Source organism: Colobus angolensis, unplaced genomic scaffold, assembly GCF_000951035.1.
Source record: "Colobus angolensis palliatus isolate OR3802 unplaced genomic scaffold, Cang.pa_1.0 Scaffold141, whole genome shotgun sequence".
NCBI classification, from domain to species: domain Eukaryota; kingdom Metazoa; phylum Chordata; class Mammalia; order Primates; family Cercopithecidae; genus Colobus; species Colobus angolensis.
Window position 1 is genome coordinate 8490178 of NW_012114500.1, and position 2918 is coordinate 8493095.

At 44.6% G+C, this 2918-nt stretch overlaps 1 protein-coding gene across 2 annotated transcripts in view; it reads right to left on the reverse strand.

Annotated features, from left to right (window-relative positions):
- SLC25A24 (solute carrier family 25 (mitochondrial carrier; phosphate carrier), member 24) overlaps positions 1-2918 on the reverse strand; it is a 66721-nt gene that overhangs the window by 51458 nt on the left and 12345 nt on the right. The window contains exon 1 of one of the 2 annotated variants that reach the window (XM_011935223.1): positions 740-1059. The exons of the other annotated variant lie outside the window; for it this stretch is intronic. Coding sequence (XP_011790613.1) covers positions 740-865 — 126 coding nt within the window. The 5' untranslated portion in view covers positions 866-1059. Of the gene's footprint in view, positions 1-739; positions 1060-2918 lie in introns of those variants that run through there. 2 annotated transcript variants of the gene reach the window in all.

Consider the following 2918-nt stretch of genomic DNA (forward strand, 5'->3'; position numbering starts at 1 on the left):
CACTGCACTCCAGCCTGGGTGACAGAGCGAGACTCCGTCTCAAAAACAAAAAAAGAAAGAAAGAAAAAAAAGTAATTATTATATACAATAATAAATTCCAAATGGAAAATGACTTGGAAATACTGCAATAGGAGTATCTACCAGGCATTACCTGCTGAGAAGGAGCCTGTAGGTTAGCCTGCTGGGAAAGAGAAGGGTTAGCCTAAGCTCAGTACTGATAACTAGGGTCTATTATTAAGATATATTATGAGGAAACCTCAACACTAGTAAAACCCAAGAGTACAAGCCACTTATACTGCTGCCCTTCCAGGAACAGAAATAAAAACATAACAGCAGAAAATTTCCAATCACCACCCCACTCCCAAATACATGTAGAGTGATTATCCCAGTTCTCTGAACTGGGGAGGGTGCATCTTTGGCCTAGACGCCCCTCTGGGTGACTGACAAGTGAGCACATTGAACAAGGTGATTCTTAAGACAAGGCTGTATGTAGCCAACATCTTGACAGCAATCTGAAGTTGGAGATTTTACGACAGTCAGGGAGAAAACGGAGAAAAATACTTGAGAAATGTGTTAGCTGTGTTGTGTTATTCCTAGTAAACAGTAACGTTGGTCAACCACCTGAACACTGCAGTGGGCCCAGGTCAAGCATGAGAACATGTAAATTTTGCCCTCTCTGCCCAGTGCCTCTCCAGGGCTCCCAGCCCCAACGTCTCTCTGATTAGCCAGTGAGACCCACCTTCCCTTCCTCTAGAGACTGAATGGCCCCTATATCCTCCAGGCCTTCCTGAAGCTCAGAAATGTCCAAGGCCCTATCCTCATTATAGTCCAGGTACCAAAACAGATCTCCGTAGAGGGAGTCCATTGAGAATGTCTCCCTCGTAGCTCCGAGGCCGGAGTGAGCCCCGTGGGGTGGAAGTGCGACGGACCAAGGGGATCTCTGCCCACCACACGGCCAGTGGGAAGAGGTCTAAGACAGCATCCTCCTCAGGGGTGCCAAACACAAAGCACCTTCATCAGTTAAAGCGCTGAAAGGAGAGGGCTCATCCTAACGGCTCCAGTGCAAAGGCGCGAGCGCGCAGGGCCCGGGACCTGCGTGGGACGGCACTTGGGGCTGCGCTGAGAGACTGCGGAGTTCCTGCCGCACTCACGTCTGATCAGAAGCGCGGGCTCCCACTCCAGGAAGAGTCCAGTTGGGGCAACTCACGCCCCTTTCCCCAGAACCTTCCAGGGAGAACCCAGCACAAGGTCATCTAAAACTAGATCTAAAAACTTTAGGGCCATCTAAAAACTTCTTTTTGGAGAGAAGTAGGTCGGGAATGTTGGGACACGGGCTATTGTAGCATAAGTGATTGGCAGTGGGGGCCTGCCAACATTTAAAAAAAATTGTTTGGCTGCACCTGTCTAGGAATCCTTCTTTTTAAAAATTTATTTTTTTAAATAAAATAATTTTATTGTAGATTCAGGGGTTACACCATCAGCTTGCTACAAGGTATACTATGTGATACTGGGGTTTGAGGTCCTAATGGTTCCATCACCCAGGTTGTGAACAAAGTACCCAGTAAGAAGTTTTTCCAGCCCTTGCCCTCCTCCCTCCCTCCCTCCTTTTGGAGTCCCTGGTGTCTATCGTTCCCATCTTTATGCCCCATTTACCCAAGGTTTAGCTCCTCCCCTATAAGTAAGAACACAGTATTTGTTTTTCTGTTTCTACATTAATTCATTTAAGTTATTGGCTTCCAGCTGCATTCATGTTGCTGTAAAGGACATGATTTTGTTCTTTTTTATGGCTGCATAGTATTCCATGGTGTGTATATACCACATTTTCTTTATCCAATCTGCTGCTATGGGTACCTACATTGTGTTGCAGGAAACCTTTTCTAAGGGTGCAGCACTGGAGAATTGCTATAATAAAGACGAGGAATTGAATGAAAATCTACCCACATGGGCCATTTCTTCTGTGACACCTCCCCTCACAGTTTTTTATCTTTTATCTTCATCCAACCACTACAATGGCTCCAGGGCAAGCCTATCCTTCAGCTGTTAGTGGCTGGATTGTAAAGATGATCTCAAAATAGGCAAAAGTTCAGTGATCTTGAGTCCCAGAGAGAAGTTAGGAGATACTCATAAACACTGTGCAGGGCTTCCTCTTAATCCTCACCCTCTGCAACCACAGAGGGCCCTGGCTTCCCCAGACAAACACCTGTGGTTCCTCATCCTGCACCACAGGGAATGTGGAGGTGCAGTTTCACAATAAAAACTCTCCACTTCTTATGTAATTTATTTTCCTAAATATGGAGATTGGGTACCCTAAAAAGTTGAATATTAAAATTCAAAAATAAAATTAATTTAGCCATTATCTGTTAGCTCTTGCTCTACGCCACCCATCATGTCAGATACTGGGGACATAAATGGACCATCATATGTCCTTGAAATACTCATAAGGTTCCCTCTAGGAGGAGGTTGCACCATGGTTAGTCAAAAAAACCACTGTATGCTTCTCAATCAACATTTTCCCCCAGAGCTGTTGAGCAGTGGCAAATGTCTAATGCTGTTTCACAGGATGTGCTGTGGCCCAATCAAGAATGAATTTTTTCAAAAAGAGAATTTTATGGTCCACAAGGAATGGTCCTTCCCTGTGCATCATAGAGAATGCAGGTAGTGGCAAAGAGCTACGGAAGGCAGATAGCCAGGCAGAGAATAAGCTTTGGGTTAGAGTTTACAAGACCAAGCAGAAAAGACAGAAATCATGGCCAGGGTGATAAGGAAAACAGACTGACGGCATTTAACAGAACTGACAGGAGAGAGCAAACCATAGAGTTGAGAGTTTCATCTAATAAAAGGCAGGTGTTTTTGTTAAATAGCTCTTTCTGCTTTTTGAAATTACCCTGTTCATTATTTGCTTATTATTATTTTTTTTT